Source organism: Leucoraja erinacea, chromosome 28, assembly GCF_028641065.1.
Source record: "Leucoraja erinacea ecotype New England chromosome 28, Leri_hhj_1, whole genome shotgun sequence".
Taxonomy (NCBI): Eukaryota; Metazoa; Chordata; class Chondrichthyes; order Rajiformes; family Rajidae; genus Leucoraja; species Leucoraja erinaceus.
Window position 1 is genome coordinate 29,357,754 of NC_073404.1, and position 22,269 is coordinate 29,380,022.

General features: G+C 43.7%; 1 protein-coding gene across 2 annotated transcripts in view; it reads right to left on the minus strand.

The window, feature by feature from the left end:
* Positions 1-22,269, minus strand: part of acaca (acetyl-CoA carboxylase alpha) — a 212,138-nt gene that overhangs the window by 22,200 nt on the left and 167,669 nt on the right. For both annotated transcript variants that reach the window (XM_055658137.1, XM_055658138.1), the window contains 4 exons: positions 13,062-13,158; positions 11,253-11,388; positions 8,910-9,087; positions 5,699-5,811 (listed from right to left, as the gene is read on the minus strand). In XM_055658137.1, coding sequence (XP_055514112.1) covers positions 5,699-5,811; positions 8,910-9,087; positions 11,253-11,388; positions 13,062-13,158 — 524 coding nt within the window. The remainder of the gene's footprint in view (positions 1-5,698; positions 5,812-8,909; positions 9,088-11,252; positions 11,389-13,061; positions 13,159-22,269) is intronic.

Consider the following 22,269-nt stretch of genomic DNA (forward strand, 5'->3'; position numbering starts at 1 on the left):
TTGGGCAGGCAAATGGATACGCAGGGAATGGATGGATATGGATTATGTGCAGGTAGACAAGAGTTAGTCTGGCATCATGTTCAGCACAGACATTGTTCCTCTGCTGGACTACGCTGTGTTCTATGTTCAGATAGCTTCTGTCTTTGTGTCGGAAGGAATTGCAGATGCTGGTTTAAACCGAAGATAGACACAAAATGCTGGAGTAACTCTGCGGGACAGGCAGCATATCTGGAGGGAAGGAACGGGGGATGTTTTGGGTCGAGACCTTTCTTCCGTCTGAAGAAGAGTCTCGACCCGAAACGTCATCCATTCCTTCTCTCCAGAGATGCTGCCTGTCCCACTGAGTTACTCCAGCATTTTGTGTCTATCTGTCTAGCTTCTATCTTTGCCTTGAGTCACCTGCTGAACAGGAAGCCATCCTCTAAGTGTAAGGACCTTAATCAAACATGAGAATTACAATTCAGCAATTTGGAGAGGGAGAGCAGGGTCAATCAGTGTTCTTAACACCACTCCTACTGGTGTGACATAATTTGTTCGAGTACTCTAGTCATTACTTAGTTTAGTGCACATTACAAGTTTAGAGTGGCACCAGCCAGCTGCCTCAGAGGCCAGAGACCTCGGGTTCACCCTGTTCCTCGGACGCTGTCTTGTGCGGAGTTTGCACGTTCACGAGAAATCCTGTGTACCGTTGTGGGTTTTTCTCCTCAGGTGCGCCCGCGCCGTTTTCCCTCCCATATTCCAAAGATGTGCCCGTTTTGTACTTAAAATTGCCCCTAACGTGCAGGAAGGGGAAGTGGGGATAACATGTGGAGCTAGTGTGAATGGCTGATCAATGATCAGTGTGGACTAGGTGGGCTGAAGGGCCAGTTTCCATGCTGTATCTCCAAAGTAAACTGAACTAAACTACATATCAGACAAGAATTTGGCCACATGTACCACTTGGTGACGAGACAACCTAACTAACGTTAACTTTCAACACCTTGACCAACAAGACAGAGGGAGACGTGGGATGAAACATGGCCTTCGATTTCAGCTTGACATCCAAAATATGTTCACACTCAGTCCTACTGACAGGAAGCGTTTTATGTCACTGTAAAAATGTACCAACACTTTTTATGGTGCAGCAACGTCTACATTTCCTCCAGGCATGATACAAAGCTGAGTAGCTCAGAATTTTCATCATTTTATTGTGATCTATTATTCCAGCATTCCCACACTGAGGACATTAGTGTTTGTCTCTGACTAAAATGCTCGTTCAAAAATGCATAGTTCAAATATTCAAATTGCTTTCAGAGTGCGGGACACTCCGGAGAATTGCTGTTGCCTGGCCAGGCAATTGGAACACCCCAATTTAATTAACTATCTTTATTAAAGTTATTGGCAGCAAACAAAAGCACCCCTGGCTCAGGACCCCCGCAGAAGCTGGAGTTGGTGCGGGGTGCCAGGGGAAGGTGGGCATGGAGCCATCTGAGTTCTGACAAATATAAATGAGAATCATTGAAGGAGCTGAGAAAAGAAGCAGGCTTCACTCTGGGGAATGGCTGGAAATACCATTTGTAAGCAGGGGAATCGAATGCCAAATAAAGGCCCAAGAATTGTAGAGATGTCTAAGTTCACGTCATAGGAGCAGAATTAGGCCATTTGGCCCATTATGTCTTCTCTACCCTTCGGTCATGGGTGATCTTTCTTTCTCTCTCAATCCCATTCTCCTGCCTCATAACCTTTGTCTCCCTTACTAATTAAGAACCTGTCAATCACCACTTTAAAAATACTCACAGTCATAGAGTATACAGAGCGAAAACAGGCCCTTCGGCCCATCTTGCCCACACCAACCAACATGTCCCATCTACACTAGTCCCACCTGCCTACGTTTGGCCCATATCCCTCTAAACCTATCCTATCCATGTACCTGTCCAAATGTTTCTTAATTTTGCGAAAGTAACTGCTCAATGACTTGCCCTCCACAGCTGTCTGTGGCAATGACTGCAGGACATAGTTTAAAGTTTGGAGGAGATCTAAACAAGATGCCTACAGGGTAACTTGAATCTGGATGGTGCTGCCGGATAAGGTTTAGTTTAGTTTAGAGATACAGCGTGGAAACAGGCCATTTGGTCCACGCCAACCAGCGATCCCTGCACACTAACACTATCCCACACCCACTAGGGCCAATTTTCACATTTACCAAGACAATTAACCTACAAAACCTCTACCTCTTTGGAGTGTGGGAGGAAACCAAAGATCTCGGAGAAAATCCACGCAGGTCACGGGGAGAACATACAAACTCGGTATAAACAGCACCCGCAGTCAGGATCAAACCTGGCTCTGGCGCTGCAAGCGCTGTGAGGTAGCAACTCTACCGCTGTGCCACCGTGACCGCCCGTGGAGATAGATACTCTCACAGCATTTATGAACACTAGAATCACCAAGGCAAAGTTGCCAAAGATGGGATGGGATTACCATTTGCTGGCAAATGGGATTAGCATGGATGGGCGTTTTGAATGTTTTGTACAGGCATGAAGGGCCGAAGGGCTTGCTTCTCTGCTGTATGACTGTAAGAGCACAGAGCAACATAGCACAGGAATAGGCCTTTCTGCCCACAATATCCATGCTGAAATAGATGTTAAATTAATCTCATCTGTCTACATGTGATCCATATCCCTCCATTCCTTGCCTGTCCATGCGCCTATCTAAAAGCCTCATAAATGCCACTATCATATCTGCCTATATTTTTCTTTAGATGTTTGAGTTACAGAGTGGCAACAGACCCTTTGGCCCACTGAGTCCACACCAACCAGCAATCACCCCATAAACTAGCACTATCCTACAGACTTGGGACAATTTACACGTTAACCAAAGCCAAATAACCTACAAATCTGTAAGTCTCTGGAATGTAGGGAAAGGAGCACCCGGAGAAAACCCACACGGTCACATGGAGAACATGCAAACTCCATACAGACAGCACCTGTTGTCATGCTTAAATATTTAGACAGCACCCATTGGTGGGGTTTGCCAGAGGAAAATGGGCATGGAGCCATTTGTGTATCCCACATCCCAAAGATGTACAGGTTTGTAGGTTAATTGGTTTTGGCAAAATTGTAAATTGTCCCTAATGTATAGGATACTGCTAGCGTACGGGGTGATCGCCAGTCAGTGTGTACTCGGTAAGCCGAAAGGCCTGTTAGCAGCACATTGTATCTCTAAAGTCTAAAGTTGTGGAGGCGCTGTGGGGGGTGGTGGTGGAGGCTGGTACAACGGTGGTGTTTAAGAGGTTGTTATACAGGCACATGGATATGCCGGGAATAGATCATAATCATACTTTATTAGCAACATACGAGGTATAGAGGGTTGTGGATCACGTGCAGGCAGAGGAGATTAGTTTAACTTGGTATCATGTTCGGCACGGACATTGTGGGCCGAAGGGCCTGTTCCTGTGCTGCACTGTTGGAGGTTTTGTAACAGACACTATTGCCCTCAGGATTTGAAGAGTTAAAAGTCTGTGAAATTCTCTTCAATAATCAGCGAGACTGAAAGACAAATGGAGCCGATGGACGGACGGACGTATGCCGGACGGAGGCAGCAGGAACCTCAGCCTAACTGCTTGTTTGTGGCAAATGGAGTGAAGTAAGCATCAAAGACCAGTGATCCAGAATAACCAGGAGTTGGAAAAAAAAATCTTAAATTAGCCATAAAGTAACATTATGCAATGCTTTGTGAGAGAAGCGTTTTCTGCAAAGCTCCAAAAGCTGCCCTCTTTCCATTAGGCTGTGTTTTTAACAATCAAATTCTTTGTTGTATACAATTATGACTCATCCAACTGAGGTCTTTATCAACTGCTATTGCTTTTACAGTTTTTCAGGTACAAGTGACCTATTTTACTTGCTTAGAGCTCAAGCTGCAGTTTGAAAGGACAGCTATCATTTTCTGAAGCATTTTCCTTTCGCTAAGTGTTCAAAGTAACTAAACAACAGACAACAGAACCCATCAATTCACCGTGGCATTGTGCAGAATGCTTCCTTTATCGTGCTGTTTAAAATTGTAACCCCTTGTTTACAGGATACATAGCATACCAATAGATTATTATTCAACCCAAACAGTTCACTTCAGCCTCTCTTATACACTGCATGCCTCCTTCCATCCTTCCTCAATTACCTACAAAATGCTCGCTCCTCAATAGTAACTCAGTGGGTCAGACAGCTTTGGAAAAAATGGAAATGTGATGTTTTGGGTCAGGACCCTTTCTCCAGACTCAATGGCTAAAGCGTAGTTTAATTCAGAGCGACAGTATGGACACAGATCCTTCGGTCTCTGAGTCCGCGCCGACCACCGATTACCCTTCACATTAGTTCTATGTTATCCCACTTTCGCATCCACTCCCTACATATATCAGGGGCAATTTGCAGAGGGCCAATTAACCTACAAACCCCTGCATGTCTTTGGGATGTGGGAGGAAACAGATGGCGGTGGAGGCCAAGTCATTGGATATTTTTAAGGTGGAAATTGGCAGATTCTTGTTTAGCGAGGGTGTCAAGGGTTATGGGGAGAGGGCAGGAGAATGGGGTAGAGAGAGAAAGATAGATCAGCCATGATTGAGTGACGGAGTAGGCTCGTTGGGCTGAATGGCCTAATTGTGCGACTATGATTTATGAACTTATGAAACCGGAGCATCTGGAGGAAACGCATGTGGTCACAGGGCAAACGTGCAAACTCTACAACTACAGCACTGGAGGTCAGGATCGAACCCGGCCGGGTGTGTGGTGCTGTGAGTGTTGTGTCCTGGACAGTGCAACTGACTGGCTGCTGTTGATACTTGCTCATTTGTGCCGGGGAAAGCCAGGAACTTCAATGTAAAAAGCAGAAGAAGCATATAAAGTGAGACCAGGGTCTCACTCATGCATCAATTACATTCAGCAGCTGCACAGCGGGACGCGTGGAAGAATCACCATTCTAATTTCTTGGACAGGAACAGCGGTGTTCCGAGAGGCACGCGGATGCTCAAAAGTGAAGCAAAGTAAATTGATTGGGCAGTAAAAAAAAATTAATTGCCTGTTAATTTAGATTTGGTAACCATGACAGTAGATCATACAGATCACAATCTCATAAATGAGCTCAAGTTGAGCCCTGGGGCCTGTCACCTCCAGGCTGTAATCAAATTAAACTGTGAGAGACTGATTTAAAATAATAAATAAATAAAAGCCACAGTGCATTACTGAGTCGCAGAGCAGATTTAAATACGAGACCGGCCATCCATACTAAGGCGTTTTACACGTCCGGGCATTAATCTATAATAAACTTTGTTGGTGGGGGTGGAGGGAGAGAGGGCATGGTTTACTTTAGTTTAGAGACACCGTGCAGAAACAGGCCATTCGGCCCACCGAGTCCGCGTTGACCATTGCTCCCCGCACACGAACGCTTTCCTACGCACACTAGGGACAACTTACATTTACCAAAGCCAATTAACAATGTACAGACAGCACCCGTAGTCGGGATCAAACCCGGGGCTCTGGCGCTGTAAGGCAGCAACTCTACCGCTGCGCCACCGTGCCGGTCAGAGTTTCACCGAGTCGCAGAACATATTTAAATATGAGACCGACCGTTCCTATTAAGGCATTTTAATCTATACAAAACTTTGTTGGTGAGGGTGGGGGTGGGGGTGGGGGGAGAGTGAGTGGGTGGGTGATGGAAATTAAAGTGCACATACCCAAGCGCTCGGCCAGGTTCATGTACACAGGGTCCACCCTCCGCATTGTTTTCACCAAGTCTTTCTTGCGGAATTTGATCTCTACTGTCCCCTCTGGCTCCAGTACACCACCTCTGATGAGTAAAACACATTTGCAGGCTAATTAACCAAGCAATTATTCAAGGCATAAATTAAAGTCACAACATCTCACCATATTTTAAAAAATATGTACGCAGTTTGGATTTCAATAAATAAGATGTCACTCTTAGTTCTGTGCTTGGGGTTATGCAAAGGTGTTAAGGCTGCCTTGGTAAATACCCGAGTTGCCCCAGGTCTTAGGAGCAGGCAAATATTATTTTATAAGATTTGAAGAGAGAAAATTAATGGCAATTTCTGCCCAGCCCAAACAGAAATCATAAAGGTTTGATGTTTTTTTCTCTTCTTCATGGCATCTCAATCCCAGGATATTTAGTAATCTGAAGTTAGAAGCCAGCATGAGTGATGGTGGCCATATCCAACAATTATTTACAGAAGGGTGGCACGGTGGCGCAGTGGTAGAGTTGCTGCCTCACAGTGCCAGTGACCCGGGCTCGATCCTGAAGATGGATGCTGTCTGGACCCCCCCCCCCCCAATCTTTGCACATCTGCTATCCCTTCCACTCATCACTTTAATTTCATGTTTCATGTATCTTGTGTTTTATGACTGTCAGCAGATCAATTTCCCTCCTGGGATAAATAAAGTTCTGTCGTATGGAGTGTGTACATTTTCCCTGTTTTTTTCCAGTTGTTCCAGTTTCCTTGCGCACTCCAAAGACATGCAGGTTTGTAGGTTAATTGGCTTGGTAACATTTTAAATTGTCCCTAGTGTGTAGGATAGTGCTAATGTATAGGGTGATTGCTGGTTGGCATGAACTCGTGGGCCTGTTTCCGTGCTGTATCTCTACAATATACACAGCAGATGCGAGATGGTGTAAAAATGAACAATAAGCATTTGTATTTGGTTGAAGATTGGGCCCCAATTAATGCTGCCCCCAAAAAAACCCATATTGTGGGCATTATTGGCACCTGTCCCTGTAGCATGTATTAAAGGTTTCACCATGTTGTCAAGGGACAAGTGGAGAGGGTATGCTATCCAGGCTAGTGATTGAATTGAGTGAAAGATATTACAGCATGGAAACAGGCCCTTCAGCCCACGCCGACCATCGATCACCCGTTCACAATAGTGCTATGTTATCCCACTTTTACATCAACTCCCTACACACTACCGGCCAATTAACCAACAACCAAATTACCCTACAAACCCGCACGTCTTTGGGATGTGGGAAGAAACCGGTGCATCCGGAGGAAACCCACGTGGTCACCGGGAGGGTATATGCAAACTCCATACAGATAGTACCCCCGAGGTCAAGACCATTGCGCTTTGAGGCAGCAGCTCTACCAGCTGCGTCACTGTGCCCGCCCAAGCAGGAGGAAAAGAGGGAGAAGTTACCGGTGGATGAAATTAGATCAAAAGGCATTTCCATATGGGGGATGAGGTGGGATGTGGGAGGAAACTGCAAATAGAAACATGAATCACTCTGACCCCTTTTACTGTATGTAACTATGCATCCATAAAAATCAATACCTAGAGACCTCAAACGGATGTTTTGCAACCTAAAAGGTGAGACAGATTAATAGCAACATAAAATGGGGAATGAGATGGAAAATTTGAGAGAAGTTCACTCACAATCATTATAAGACACTAATCGATAGACTATTTAATACCAGACGAGATGAGATACTTTGATGCCCTCTATCCTTAATTACTCTTATGCCCCTAATACCAGACAATTTTATACCCTTTATACTCTGTACGCTGTGGACAGCGGGATTGTAATCATATATAGTCTGTTCACTGACTGGATAGCACGCAACATAAACCTATTCACGGTACCTCAGTACACGTGACAATAATAAACTATCATTGTCAGTGTGATGTCAGAATCTTAGTCCCCAGGGTGGAAAGGTCAAAGGCTCTAGGGCATAGCTTTACGGTGAGAGTGGCAAAGTTTAAAGGAGATGCACGCAACAGAAGCTTTTCACTGTAGCTCGGCACACATGACAATAACCTAAACTGAACGTTTGTTCACTCAGGCGTGTTGGTGGAGGTAGGTATGATAATGACGTTTAAGTGGATTTTAGATAGGCATGTGGGTCTGCAGGGTATGGTGGGATATAGATCACCTACAGAAAAGATTTAGTTCGGCATCATGTTTGAACATGGACATTGTGGGCCAAAAGCTCTGTTCATCGGTTGTACTGTTTTATGTTAAGTCAAACCGAATAGGTTCAAACTCGGGAGACTTGGCAATATTCACCTGGCAATCCCTTGAACAATATATCCACAACTATGGATTTGCAGTAAATTTCCAGTGAAGGATGAAAAAATGCCATGAGGATTCAGTGAACGAATGAAGTGAGAATTATCTCCTCCCCCTTCTCTCTCTCCTTGGCACGTTGACCTGTGTGAAGGTACTGTTCTTAAGCGCCCTTCCTTCATATTATGTGTCTGCAGAAAATCAATTTGTACTTTAGAAAGCCCTACATAAAATAAAAATGACTCTCTAACGCACTAGATCAAAACTTTTCCATTTCTTGTGTTTCAGTTGCACAGCAGCAATAGTTTTGTGAGGGGAAAGGGCAAAATCTGTGTTCATATTAACCATTGATATTCATCTGCAATCAACTGAGTAGTGGGCAGAGATCATTCCATCATTTTTGCCGTCACTTTGACTTATGTAGCGCATAACGTTGGTTTGGAGACATTTAATATTTTGCCTGAATTTCAAAAACTATTTCAGCATGCATGAGTCCGTATTAGTGTAGGGAGGAACTGCAGATGCTGGTTTAAACTGAAGATGGACACAAAATGCTGGAGTAACTCAGCGGGTCAAGCAGCATCTCTGGAGAAATGGAATCGTAACGTTTTGGGTCGAGATCCTTCTCCAGTCTGAAGAAGCTTTTCACTGTATCTCAGCGCACGTGACAATAAACTAAACTCAGAAGGGTCTCGACCCTAAACGTCACCTTTTCCGTTTCTGCAGAGATGCTGCCTGACCCGCTGAGTTAGTCCAGCATTTTGTGTCTATCTTCTGTCCTGGTTAGGTTAGGAATATCCATTTAAGTAAAACTGCAAATGGCTGATGAGAAACAGATGAGTGACTGCCAGAGTGGTCGGAGCCATCTTGTGTACCTGCTTTCCTTGTCTGCATACATCTCCATGTGCCTGGGGTTGATGGTGGTGTCAATGACTACCCACGAGCCTCCTCTCAGTTCTGCGTTCGGGGGTATATAGATGAGCACAGGCTGCCTGTATTCCCGCAACCCGTCCACTATGTATGCGCCAAACTTCAACACTTGATCATACATGTCTGGAGGGGAAGAAGAGAGTGGTTAATTTCACAGGGATTCGCATCCTATCAAACCACTCATGCTGAGACAACGACCCTGGTGTTAATTTCTGGTAAATTTCACGGCTGATTTCTTACCGTCGAGGGTCACTGCTGGCCTGCCTCACTAAACCATAGCACACAGATACCCCCCAACTAAATATTCTGTAAGTTTTATAATTTAATTTTGCATTATCTTGATAATCTTTCCAGCTACATAAAAATGTGCAGAAGACCAATCCAAACGAATCTGGATGTGTTTTTAATCCAACTTGAATTAGACCTCCTAGGATGTCTAGTAAAGAGTTTTTGCTAATGTCAATTTTCAGCATTGCAAGAACTGCGTCTAATCTTTTCCTACTCATTACACACGATTTTGGAGATGTTTCACCCACCATCCAATTGACTCCTTGCCGAGTGTGTTCACTGAAGAATGGTGTAATTGTTTCTTTTTCATTCTCGCTCCTCAGCACCGCACCCCCCCCCCCCCCCCCCCCCGCAAATAATCAAAGTGACGCTCTGGGAGAAATTGTACGCACAAATCGCTCCTTATAAATGAATGGAGTCACTGTGCCAAACAGCCTGGCAGAGTGGAGCGTGGCACAGCTCATGTGTTATTTGCTGGGGCTGTGTAAGGCAAGCTGTCATCAGATGCCTCGCAAGAAGCGCCTGCACACTTTGAAGTATGAAGCAGCTTTGCGACAACAATGTTTCCAAAGCATTTAAAAATAGTATGACTTATTAATTTAGTTTAGAGATACAGCGAGGATACAGGCCCTTCGGCCCACTGAGTCCATGCTGACCAATGATCAGTTCAATTCTACACAATTTATAGAAGCCAATTAACTTACAAACGTGTATGTCTTTGGAGTGTGGGAGAAAATCGGAGCAAACCCACGTGGCCACAGGGAGAACGTACAAACTCCATACAGACGGCAGCAACTCTACCGCTACGCCACTGTGTTGCCCTTATTAACACGTTTGAAATGGAAGCACTTGCCTCACCAGCAGGACTTTTTCATTAAAAAATATTTAAACAGTGGCATTGATGGACGTTAGTGGGTTATTTTCCAGTTTTATAACTTGAAAAAGCTCTTTCCCCAATGCAATCCAGTTTTGCATCTCAGGCACAAACATTCAAAACTGATACAAATGGAGAGAATATAAAGGCTGTCAAAGCTGTGACTGATTGATCTTTCTAAGGAGCTCTGATAATATTTGCATCAGGTCGTGTGGGTTTTGTTACAACAGCTGAGGTTAAACTGCAAATATACTGTGTCCACTGAGCCCACCAGTTACAACAGTTCCAAAATGAAACAAACTGTGGACATGCTCTAATGGGTTTGTATCATCATCACTAACAACAATTATTTTAATTATTTGGTCATTACACACTCCAGATTCAGGGACAGTTTCTTCCCAACTGCTATCAGGCAACTGAACCACCCTATCACCATCTCGAGAGTAGTCCTGACCTCCCATCTACCTCACTGAACTATCTTTAATCGGACTTTATCTTGCACTATTATTCACTTTATCCGTACCTAAAAACTAAAGGGAAATTTAAAAAAAACTGTAGAAAATGCAATTTCGTTCAAACCAAGTTGTTTGAATGACAATAAAAGGCATTCTATTCTATTCTATTCCAAATAAATAGATAGGATAGACACACAGAGTATTTTACCCAGAGTACGAGAATCAAGAACCAGAGGACAGAGCTTTAAGGTGAGAGAGGAAAAGATTTAATAGGAACCTGTGAGACAACTTTTTCACACAGATGTTGGTGAGTATATGGATCGCGTTGCCAGAGGGGGTTTAGTTTAGTGATACAGTGTGGAAACAGACCCTCCAGCCGACCGATTCTGCGCCGACCAACAATCACCCGTTCACAAGTTCTATGTTACCCCAGTTTCACATCCTACACACTAGGGACAATTTACAGAAGCCAATTAACCCACAGACCTGCCCGTCTTTGGAGTGTGAGAGGAAACCGGGGCACCCGGAGAAAGCCCACGCAGTCACAGAGAGAACGTGCAAATTCCGTACAGACAGCACTCGAGGTCAGGATCGAACCCGGGTCTCTACCGCTGCGCCACCACGCCAGCGCCAAATGGCCAATTCTGCTCCTATGACCTTAATCCCTTTACCTTTCATTCCTCCAGAGAAACCTCGCCAATTGGCAAACACCATCAACGGAAGCCCTTCTCGATTCAGGTCCTTAATGGCTTGAGCAGTTTTGAAGGCAGAGTCTGGAAACCACACCTGCCCAGCTTGCTGGATTATCTGTTCACACAGACCACAAATAAATTATTGATCAGCAATCAATCACACATTGAAGGTGAGATACCCACATTTTCATAAAGGGAGGAAAGATAAATTAATGGGAATGGTGGGCGGGTTAGTAAGACAAACATTTATAAAGTATCTTTAAAATAACCGCAACATATTCCGTGGTATTGTTTTACCAAGGAAGTATAACTAAAGTATAATTACTGTTGTAATGAAAGAAGCAAGAGGCATACAGTGCCCTCCATAATGTTTGGGACAAAGACCCGTCATTTATTTATTTGCTTCTGTACTCTGTACAATTTGAGATTTGTAATAGAAATAAAATCACATGTGGATAAAGTGCACATTGTCAGATTTTATTAAAGGGTATTTTTTTTACAAATTTTGGTTTCACCACGTACAAATTACACTTGTGTTTATACATAGTCCCCCCATTTCAAGGCACCACAAGATTTGGGACATGGCTTCACAGGCATTTGTAATTGCTCAGGTGTGTTTAATTGCCTCCTTCATGCAGGTATAAGCGAGCTCTCAGCGCCTAGTCTTTAATTCAGTCTTTCCACCACCTTTGGAAACTTTTATAAAAGTTGTGCCAATGAAAGGCAAAGAAGCCATTATGAGTGAGAAACACGAATAAAACTGTTAGAGACATCAGCCAAACCTTAGGCTTACCAAAATAAACTGTTTGGAACATCATTAAAAAGAAAGAGAGCACTGGTGAGTTTACTAATTGCAAAGGGACTGGCAGGCCAAGGAAGACATCCACAGCTGACGACAGAAGAATTCTCTCTATAATAAAGAAAAAATCCCCAAACACCTGTCCGACAGATCAGAAACACTCTTCAGGATTTGTCAATGACCACTGTCCTCTGAAGACTTCATGAACAGAAATACGGAGGCTACACTGCAAGATGCAAACCACTGGTTAGCTGCAAAAATAGGATGGCCAGGTTACAGTTTGCCAAGAAGTACTGAGTAGCCTCGTCTGAAGAAGGGTTTCGGCCCGAAACGTTGCCTATTTCCTTCGCTCCATAGATGCTGCTGCACCCGCTGAGTTTCTCCAGCACTTTTGTCCACCTCCAGTAGTCATTGACAAATCCACACAAGAAGAAATTATGGGTCTTTGTCCCAAACATTATGGAGGGCACTGTATTAAACAAAACAAGCTCGTATAAACTGTAATAATGACTCCATCAACAATTCTATTGATAAAAAAACATGTTGTACTCATTTGAGATGAGCATGCATATTTCCCCTCCGTCACACATTCATCTCCCATACAGAAGTCCATCAATTCCAATTTTATCCCTTTCCCATCACCCCTGGTCCCCACCATCTATATGCCTCCCTCTGGCTTTTCCTTTTCACTGCCCCTCTCCTCTCCTTTCCACATATGACACCCTTTTGTCTCCTTTTCATCTCCTGACTGCCTACAAAACAGCACGTCAGGAAGGACCTGATTCAAGCCAATTAACCTGCAAACCTCAAGTCTTTGGAATGTAGGAAGAAACCAGAGCACCCGGAGACAGGGAGACATGGTCACACATGGTCATACAAACTCCATATAGACAGCACCCGTAGTCAGGATTGAACCCAGGTCCTTAGCGTTGTAAGGCAGCAACTCGACTGCTGCGCCACTGTGCTGCCCCAATCTCTGCAAGACCTACCTTTGCTTCCGAATCCAAGTTTGCAGGATCTGCTGGTATTGATAACTCTACAGATCTGGTTTCCACAGCAACCACTCCCACAGGTATGCCGCCCAATCTGAAATAGGCAAAGAAATAATGACCTTAGTTTCATTTGATATATAACGTCTCTCTATGGTAAAACTGCGACACAGATGACCGATGTCTGGCAGATGACTGTTCCGTGCACTGTATCATCTTTTTTATAAATGTACATAGGCATGCGTGAGGGCAGGGTTCAGACTCCTAGTTACTTGGACCAGTTGTGAAGGCGAAGGTGGGAGACCCGTTCAAGATGGATCAGTAAAGCACAAATTGCTGGAGTAACTCAACAAGTCAGGCAACACATCTGTAGGACGTGGATACGAATCTTTAAGGGAGTTTAGTGCCAATTTCATTAAAAACTCCCTGGACAGGTTCATGGATAGGAACAGTTTAGAGGGATATGAGCCAAACACGTGTTTTGTTTGGTATGGGCTAGTTGGCCCAAAGTGCTGTCTAATGCTATGACCAAGTCCCTTCATAGAATTTTGGGTGGAACAGTGGTAAAGTTGCTGCTTTACAACGCCAGAGACCTGGGTTCGATCCTGACTACAGATGCTGCCTGTGCGGAGTTTGTACATTCTTTTTCGACCTATTGAGTCTGCGCTGACCAGTGATCCTCTTACATTAACACTGCCCTACACACTAGGGACAATTTACAATTCTTACCTTAAACCAATTAACATACAAACCTGTACGTCTTTGGAGTGTGGGAGGAAAACGAAGCAACCGGAGAAAACCCACGCGATCACGGCGAGAACGTACAAACTCCATACAGTCCCCGTAGTCAGGATCGAACCGGGGTCTCTGGCTCTGTGAGGCAGCAACTCCAGTACTGCACCAATGTGCTGCCCAGCACAGTGATCAGCCATGATTGAATGAAGATTCGAAGGGCTGAATGGCCTAATTCTGCTCCTATGACAAATGAACAGCAAGGCCAGGAGGGAAGAAGTGAGGGGAGCACCAATTTTCAACAGTGCTCAAGGCTTGGTTATGGAAACCACCCGTGGTGATTCCTGTGGTATGGTCCATTCAATTTAGGTCTCCTTAAGAGAGTCAATTTTGATGTGAGCAGGAAATGTCTGCCAATTAGACCGTATAATATATACCCTGACACAGCATTCGCTTGTAATTAGCTGCAGATTATTTATTGGCATTGCAACCAGGAGGTGCCCTTGCATGAATGTCATTCACCAAAGCGTGAAATGGATGAACAGTCAGTTTGCAAACTGACCAAATATAAATATCGACCCGCGTTCACAGCCCCACGTAACATCAGGGTGAAAGAAACTCTTGATAAAAAATAGAATATATACGAGGATCTTGCGGAGAGTAAAATTCTCAGCTAAGCTGTTCATTTTACTCATAGGGCTAAGCCAGTCACAATACACTAATAAATCCATCCATCATACAGAGAGTTTTAGGAGAAGCTGACTCTCAGATCCTGCACCACCCATTGACTTTAGCAATGATATTTTCAGTGCACAATGTTAAAATTGTGGTTCAGAGCATCAGAGAATAGCACGCATAGGCCTCCATAATGTTTGGGACAAAGACCCAGCATTTATTTATTTGTCTCTGTACTCCACAATTTGAGATTTGTAATAGAAAAAAAATCACATGTGGTTAAAGTGCACATTGTCAGATTTTATTAAAGGATATTTTTACACATTTTGTTTTCACCATGTAGAAATTACAGCAGTGTTTATACATAGTCCCCCCATTTCAGGGCACCATAATGTTTGGGACTCATGGCTTCACAGGCGTTTCGAATTGTTCAGGTGTGTTTAATTGCCTCCTTCATGCAGGTATAAGAGAGTTTTCAGCACCGAGTCTTTCCTCCAGCCTTTCCATCACCTTTGGAAACTTTTATTGCTGTTTATCAACATGAGGACCATAGTTGTGCCAATGAAAGTCAAAGAAGCCATTATGAGACTGAGAAACAGGAATAAAACTGTTAGAGACATCAGCAAAACCTAAGGCTTATCAAAATCAACTGTTTGGGACATCATTGAGAAAGAGAGCACTGGTGAGCTTACTAATCGCAATGGGACTGGCAGGCCAAGGAAGACCTCCACAGCTGATGACAGAAGAATTCTGCCCAAACATTATGATGCCCTGAAATAGGGGGACTATGTATAAACACTGCTGTAATTTCTACATGGTGAAAACAAAATGTATTAAAATGGCCTTTATTAAAATCTGACAATGTGCACTTTAACCACACATGATATTTTCTATTACAAATCACAAATTGTGGAGTGCAGAAGCAAATAAATAAATGATGGGTCTTTGTCCAAAACATTATGGAGGGCACTGTAAGCGAGTTCATACGTTCATAAGTGTAGGAGCAGAATAAGGCATTCGGCCCATCAAGTCTACTTCGCCATTATCTTTCCCTCTCAACCCCATTCTCCTGCCTTTTCCCCATAACCCCACAGGTTTACAAATGGTTGGTCGGCACGGACTCGGTGGGCCAAATGGCCTGTTTCCGCGTTTCTGTTTCTCTAAACTAAACAAATCTAGGATCTATCAATCTCTGCCTTAAAAATACCCATTGACGGCCTCCGCAGGCGTCTGTGGCAATGAAATCCACAGATTTACCATCCTCTGACCAAAGAAAGTCCTCCTCACCTCCTTCCTAAAGGTACGTCCTTTTATTCTGAGGCTCTGACCTCTGGTCCTAGACTCTCCCATTGACTCTGTACAGGACAGAATCAAACCCGGGTCTCTGGGGCTGTAAGGCGCCAGCTCTACCACTGCGCCATCGTGTGACTGTTCAGATTGTTTGGTACATTAATTTTACTTTGTTTTTGATTTCAAATGTACATTTTGACTTGATATAGTCACACATTTTGTCTGATTGATAATCAGCTGTGTTATCACATGCAAAGTCAAGACCAAATGCAGCACAATGAGGTGAAGCAAGGTGAAAGGCCAAGGATTAGTTGAAGCAGCGTGCACAGATGTAAATCTGTCACCACTTTGAGCCTGTACACTGTGTGCTTAATTTCCCTCATACATAACAATTGAAATCACTCATGTATCTGCGTTGCTCTGAGAGAGTTATGCTCAAATTTTATCAAATGGTCATGGCGCTGCACTCGAGTTCTGTGCCCGGTTTTTGTTTCCATATTATAAAAGGAGATGGTGCAAAATATGATTTACAAGGATATCACTGGAATTGAGAGATCACCATCAGGAAAAGCTGAATAGGCTGGGATTCTTTTCTCGAGAAAGGCTGATGGCTGACCTAATAAGTCTTAGCATGAACAGATAGAGAGAAAATGTTTTAGCATTTGAAGGAGATAAAGACAAGGTACCATAAATAGTCACCAATAAATCCTAGAAGCAATTCAGGAGCAAATTCTTCAGCGAGAGTGGTTAGACTGCGGAACTCACTTCTCACAGAACAACTGAGGGGAATAGCACAGAGGAAGCTGGACAAACACATTATATGCTCATAAGGTCTAGAAGCAGCATTTGGCCATTCGGCCCATCAAGTATACACAATTCAATCGTGGCTGATATATCTTTCCCTCCAAACCACATTTTCCTGCCTTTTCCCCATAACGCCCTTGTTGATCGAGAATCTGTCAATCTCCGCCTTAAAAATATCCATTAACTTGGCCTCCACAGCTGTCTGTGGCAATGAATTCCACAGATTCACCACCATCTGACTAAAGAAATTCCTTCTGGCTGCGTTCTAAAGGTATGTCCTTTTATTCTGAGGCTGTGTCCTCTGTTCCTGGACTCCGCTGCGAGTTGAAACACCCTTTCCACATTCGCCCTATCCCAGCTACAGGTTCATAATTAAAGTGGCGGCAGACACACAGCTGGTAGGGCTGAAGTCTCACACAGGGCTGGAGACCCGGGTTCAATCCTGAATCTCGGGTACTGTCGGTGTGGAGTTTGCACGTTCTCCCTGTGACCACGTGGGTTTCCTCCAGGTGCTCCGGCTTCCACATCCCAAAGACATGCAGGTTTGTAGGTTGATTGGCCTCTGTAAAATGCCCGTGGTGTGATTGGAGTGGAAGTGAGAGTGCGATAACACAGAGCCAGTGTGAACAGGTGATCGATATTTCCCTGCTGTATCTTTAAACTAAACTAAAAGGATGCTGCAGGAGTGTAAACATCAGTGTAGACCATCTGGGCCAAATCGCTCATTTCTGTTCTGTCATTTTTGCACAACTTGTTTTTACACCTTGGCTTAAAAGTGCAATGTGGGGCAAGACGCAATGCAAAACAGCAGCACAATGTCATTTTCCTGTGGAGTTTACCCCATGGTGTAAATTGAGTACATTTCACATCAACAGCAGTTCTTTAGTCATATGGCACAAAAGAGCCCTTTGAGCCAAATTGTCCATACAGACCAAGATCTACACTTGTCCCACCTGCCTAAGTTTGGCCCAAATCCCTCAAAACCTTTCCTAATCAAGTACTTGTCCACATGTCTTTTAAATCTTGTTATAGTATCTGCCTCAACTACCTCCTCTGGCAACTTGTTCCATATATACATCGCCCTCAGTATGAAAACATTGCTCCTCAGGTTCCTATTAAATCCTTCCCATCTCACCTTAAACCTATGTCCTCTAGTTCGTGATTCCCCTACTCTGCGTAAAAGGCTGTCTATGTATTCTAGCTATTCCCTTCATGATCTTACACACCTCAATAAGATCACCATAAGGTGTAACATTAGGACCAACATTCTGCAATGCAGATTGCAAAAAGCTGTCTGATAGAGCAGAGAAAGGAAGGCCACTATAGGTGACAGGCCATATGAGCCAGGATGGAGGAAGTAAAAATAATTCATGCAATGAATCACCGTGTTATCCCATGACAATAAAGCATGGACCTGAATGTGTTGAACACAGCTCACTGAAACCAGCCACCCAGATTTGGGGCGGCATGGTGGTCCTCAACCTAAAGCAATGACCTCTCGTCTTTGACTGTCCTGACTGTTCACCTGATCTATGCCACCTAATTTTATAGATGATAGATTTCCCCTCAGCCTCTGCTGCTCCAGAAAAAAACAATCCAAGTTTGCCCAACCTCCCGTAGAACCATAGAAAATAGGTGCAGGAGTAGGCCATTCAGCCCTTCGAGCCAGCACCACCATTCAATATGATTATGGCTGATCGTCCAGAATCAGTACCCCGTTCCTGCTTTCTCCCCGTATCCCTTGATTCCAATAGCTGTCAGAGCTACATCCAACTCTCTACCTTCTACCTTCTGCTTATGCTGGCATTATATTTTCTCTAATTTCATGACCATGAACTGACATTGGACTTGACAACCACAGGCAGCAAAGAAATTTGAGGGATGCTTTTCAGAATTTGTCACGTTTTAATAGGGAAGTGCGCTGGTAATATAGAAGGGTTCAGAAGCTGATTTACAGCCTTTATTCCTCAATGCTACTGCCCTCTGCATATCAAGCATTCTTGACTTAAATTAAATCCATTCACAGTACAAACATTAGCTCAAGTTTTCAGAATTCACCATTCAATGTTATTCTATAGGATGAAAATCTGCTGTAGTCTCACTTTAAATCAGCAACGTAATCTTTAAAGGCTCAGTTTTACGAAACATTCATCATCTGGTCATTTGCAAAATATATGTTTGCATTCTTAATCTTCATTATTACAACCTGACAGATTTGAACAACATACTGCAAAATCAAAAACAAAATGAAAATAGCTGAAATAATTATTTATCTAAATTGTTTGAAGGTATTGGCAAAACATGTCAGGATGAGGTCAATGCTCACAAGTTAGCAAGCCATCAGTGCACAAAACAGTAAAAGCACTGTAATCTTGCAGCTCCAATGCGTTCTCTAATGTGGCCACCTCTTTGCTTGTTAATCTCTTCACACAACATTTGGCTTGTTTCTATTGAATCCCACAGAGGCAAATAGGTGCTTTAGGCACCGTCTACATTTTACAGTGCATTTAAGATCAGCTTTGCTCCCCTAAAGTCCTGCCTAAACAAAAACACGCTTCTCTTCTCAGAAAGACAGTAAGGTTTAAGTGCTCTAAGCTCTTTTGTTTCTCTTGCTATTTCTGCACGCTTGCTGGTGCCTCATTTATATACAAAACCACTCAAGCATCGGAGAGTGCCGTGTCATTGAAAACATCTGGGTAATTGCCATCATTTCATCATGACAAACAAAAAGACATCCATTTAACTGTCCCTTGAAGAGTGTCAGCCAAGAGACGCAAGAAATGAATCGGATAAAATTATGATGGCTGTTGTTTGGATGTGGGAGTTTGGAGGTGAGAGGGGGGTGGGTAGTGGTTTGGAGAGGGAGATAGAAGGTTGCAAGGAAGCAGTCCATTTAACAAGAGAAGGTACGGGGAAGTGAGTACAAGACCCCCACTGTGTTAATAGCCATTTATTGTACAATGCTATCCCCGACAACAGCCTATTTAGTTTAGTTTTGTTTAGTTTATTGTCACGTGTGCTGAGGTGCAGTGAAAACTTTTTGTTGCATGCTATCCAGTCAATGGAAAGACTATACATGATTACAATCGAGCCGTCAACAGTGCACAGATACAGGGTAAAGGGAATAACGTTTAGTGCAAGATAAAGTCCAGTAAAGTCCGATTAAAAATAGCCCGAGGGTCTCCAATGAGGTAGATAGTAGCTTAGGACAGCTCTCGAGTTGTTTTTGGACACAGGAATGCCGTCCTCTATATAAATTAAAACTACCACCAACATGGGGCAGCACAGTGGCACAGCCGCTGCCTCACAGCGCCAGAGACCCAGGTTCAATCCTAACCTCGGCTGCTGTCTGTGTGGAGGTTGCACGTTCTCCCCTGTGACCACGAGGGTTCTTTCCAGGTGCTCTGGTTTCTTCCCACATCCCAAAGACGTGTGGGTTTGTAGGTTAATTGGTTTCTGTAAATTGTTCCTAGTGCGTAGGATAATGTTAGTGTACAGAGTGTTCACTGGTCATCGTGAATGTGGTGGCTTTATAGGTTAATTAGCATCTGTAAATTGACCCGAGTATGTAGGATGCGGACGTGGGATAACACAGTAGTGAACGGGTGATCGCTGGTCGGCATGGACTCGGTGGGCCGAAGGGCCTGCTTCCACGCTGTCTCTCTCTCTCTATCCCTCTAAAAATGTCTTCTTTTTTTTTAACCTGCACTTAACCATTTTGGTCTAGGTCATATATGCCAACAGATGTGGGGCTGAGGGGCCAGATGTGAAGTGTCTCCAACCCGTCAGTTCACGATGACCAACCTGTGCTTCTAACCTCAGTGATGTGTCCAGGAGGTTATTTCATTTCAGGGGCAGTAAAGGAGTTGTTGATAGTTGGCGGGGAGGAGTTGAGGTGGGAGATGACATTGAGATGAAAGGGGAAAGATTTTACACAAGCCCGAGGGGCCACGTTTTCACTCAGAGGGTGGTGGATGTATGGAACGAGCTGCCTGATGAAGTAGCTGAGAAAAGTACAATAACAACATTCAAAAGACATTTGGACGAGAACGTAGATTGGAAAGGCATCGCGAGATATAAGGGCCAAACACTGGCCAATGGGACTGGTTTAGATGGGGCATCGGAACGGCTGGACAAATTGGGCCAAGGGGCATGATTCTAGATCAGATGGGCTCCCAATATCCATGCCGTGATGCACAGACGTGAATGTCAGAAACATACTGGTATCCTAACGTGAAGATGTTTTGTTGGCAAAGATACACATAATGTGCTGAAGTAACTCAGTGGGTCAGGCAGCCTCTCTGGAGGAAAAGGACGGGTGACGTTTCAAGTTGGGATCCTTCTTCAGACGTTGTTGGCAGTTATCTCTCTGACCAATGACAAAAATATTTCAGCCCAATGAGAGTCCTTTATAATTAAGTGGGGAGAAGCTGTTCCAAGTGCATTAAGGCTAAGCAGATAATTGGCCAAAAAATGCAAATGAGCTTTCTTTAAAAAAAATCAACAAATAAATTGTAATCAGGCTGAAAAAGTAAAAGCCAATTCATTTGTAATTATCACAAGGGAGTCACATCTTTAATTTAAAAGATAAAGTTAGTAAAGCAACGGAGAAAAAGATTAATTGGCATATCTTTCAGGGAAGTGGCAGAGCATAGGGGAGGGACCCTGCTGTCCCGAATGCTGTGTTCATTTTATGACTCTACGATGTATCGGAACCTGGATAACGTTAAAATCCAGATTTTTAAGTATTTAGGATTTTAATTTGATTTTATACTTTTTAGTTATTAGTTTATTAAATTAGTTGATTGGTCATAAAATCAAAACAGCAGGGATTTTATTGTTGGGAAAATTTTGTTTTTAAAGTGTAGCTGATTTTTAAAATTGATATGCTTAAACACCTGTCCCACGATACGAGTTCATTCCAAGAGCTCTCCTGAGTTTGCCCTGATTCGAACTCGGGAGATTTACGGTAATGGCCGCTCGTCGGTACTCGGGGCTCTCGTGGACATTTTTCATCAAGTTGAAAAATCTTCACGAGTCTTCCCGTGCTTACCTGCCGTTAGCGAGTCTTCCCGAGTACCTACCGTTAGCGCTAAGAGACATCCCCGAGCTCCGACGTACCCGCTACGTTCATTCTCCGTGCTTACCACGAGTTTGATTTTTTTTAAACTCGGGAGAGCTCTTGGAATGAACTCGTACCGTTGGACAGTGCTATTACCTTTTTGTCTACAAAACACGGCACTGCTAATGAATTGTTGTAATAAAAGCCTGGGGGGAAAATAGGGTGGGTAATGAAAATAACATTGGTTCCAAAACTTGTGTATTTGTGTACTTCACAAACTGAATGGAAAAAAATTCCACTTTCACTTTTGATGTCATGCACATGGGTGGCATAGTGGCGCAGCAGTAGAGTTGCTGCCTTACTGCGCCAGAGACCCGGGTTCGATCCTGACTGCACATGCTGTCTGTACAGAGTTTACACGTTCTCCCCGTGACCGCATGGGTTTTCTCTGGGTGCTTCGGTTCCCTCCCACACTCCAAAGACGTGCAGGTTTATAGGTTAATTGGCTTCTGTAATAAATATATTGGCCCCAGTGCGTAGGATAGAACTAGTGTATGGGTGATTGAATTGAATTGAATACATTTTTATTAGCCAAGTATGCATACATACAACAAATTTGCCTTGGTGCTTTGCTCGCAAGTAACA